The sequence below is a fragment of the Limulus polyphemus genome, unplaced genomic scaffold (genome assembly GCF_000517525.1).
Source record: "Limulus polyphemus unplaced genomic scaffold, Limulus_polyphemus-2.1.2 Scaffold6422, whole genome shotgun sequence".
Lineage (NCBI taxonomy): Eukaryota > Metazoa > Arthropoda > Merostomata > Xiphosura > Limulidae > Limulus > Limulus polyphemus.
This window is the reverse complement of record NW_013672032.1, coordinates 14,718-16,391: the sequence shown is the minus strand read 5'-3', so window position 1 is coordinate 16,391 and position 1,674 is coordinate 14,718. Positions and strand designations below refer to the sequence as shown.

The 1,674-nt window shown below is 32.4% G+C and overlaps 1 protein-coding gene across 1 annotated transcript in view; it reads right to left on the bottom strand.

Moving 5' to 3' along the window:
• Window positions 1–989: 989 nt before the first annotated feature.
• LOC106473705 (radial spoke head protein 9 homolog) overlaps window positions 990–1,674 on the bottom strand; it is a 14,985-nt gene continuing 14,300 nt past the window's right edge. Inside the window, exon 5 of the mRNA XM_013934384.2 lies at window positions 990–1,246. Coding sequence (XP_013789838.1) covers window positions 1,089–1,246 — 158 coding nt within the window. The 3' untranslated portion in view covers window positions 990–1,088. The remainder of the gene's footprint in view (window positions 1,247–1,674) is intronic.

Sequence of the window (1,674 nt, the reverse complement as noted above, 5' to 3'; positions counted from 1 at the left end):
TTCAAAATCACATGTCTCGTATATAATCTCTTTCTTCCTCCATGCCTCATATCCTTTATCCTACTAAAATGTCTCTATGCAAATGTTTTATTTTCCTGCCCTTGTACATTATGATAACTTTGAACAAATTTATCTCCTCTAGCAGCCTCCTATGTGTTTTGGTTGTGTTTATATATATATATTTGTAAATTTATAAATTAAGTAAAGTTTATCATATATCTAATGTAAAGCTAAACATTATCTAAAAACAGATACGTTAATATTTCCATCAATAGTAAGGACTGCGTTAAAAACAGCAAAACCAAACCTATGATGAAATAGAACATATATATATATATATGTGTATAATATTCATATTCATAAGCATGGGATGAGATAACAAACACTTTATTATTGTCAGTAACTCATTAGGCCAGAGTATGAGCATTGCTCTTTATCTAAAATATGATTTCAGCAACTGAGAACATAAATTACACGTTTTTTGTAATTTATGACTAAAACAAAACAAGTTGACTATAACCTTATAAACCATCATTCACTAAATGTATATCGATAAGTTCCCAGTATTTTATTTGAACATGTATACTGACCTTTACGAACAGCTGTACTTTCAGCAATGTATATTTTTTATTATTTATTCAAAACATTTTTTTAAACATAAATATATAACTTATGTGAAACTAGAAGGCGCTGCTAGCTTCGGTTCTACTGGTTTTCCTGATCGTGTAAAAGTAGTGATGTGTTTGTATTCGTGATCAGAAGCATAAGTTTCTTGTGTGTTTGTGTTAGGAAAGTTAAATAACACAGTACCGAGAGTCTTCGTTTTATAATGACTCTTACTGATGAATAAAAACAATCACAGCATAAGATAAAAATATATGTATTTTTTTTTTTATTTAACATAAGAACAAGGTATACACGAGAAAAATATATAAAATGTTTTTACTTGAGAAAAAAATCAAGGAATAAATGAACTATTTATAAAATGCATATTGTGATATTTTTCATGAGCTACGTACTAAAAATATCGCACGTTACTAGAAATTAATAATGTTTGAAATTCGTTTAATAGAAAAATTCAGCCACAATTATAGCATAAATGGAAGGTCCATAATGGGCTCACCACTTCCGATGTAAAGTTGACCATAATAAGAGGTGGCAGGGATGTGGTAGAACGTCATACCTGGCCACCACCAGTTTCGTAATACTATGGTATTAAATTCTTCAACCTGTACGCTCCAACATCCTGATAAATATCATGAATCATATTTATTTAGGCAGAGCAATTTTCTTACACTCTTATTTAAAATACAGTGGTAATTAGGGAATGAAGTACATTTTGTAAGAAAAGGGGATATGCCTTGGATCTGGACAATACTTGAAAACAAAAAAAGTAGAAAGTAGCGCGGCACTGAGGTTATTGTGGTGGACTGTAAAACCGAGGATTCCGGATTTGTGACCCTTTACCGTCCTCCCAACAAAAAATTCACTCTCCGCATCTTGGGGCCATGAGTGCGTTATAAGAGTGACAGTAAAGTCCCGCTATCCGATTAGAGTAGCCCACGAGTTGACAATGGATGATGTTGACTAGCCGCCTTCCCTCTAGTCTGTCAATTTATAATTAGGGATGTCTGGCGCAGAAAGCACATATGTAGCTTTGCGCGAAATTTGACA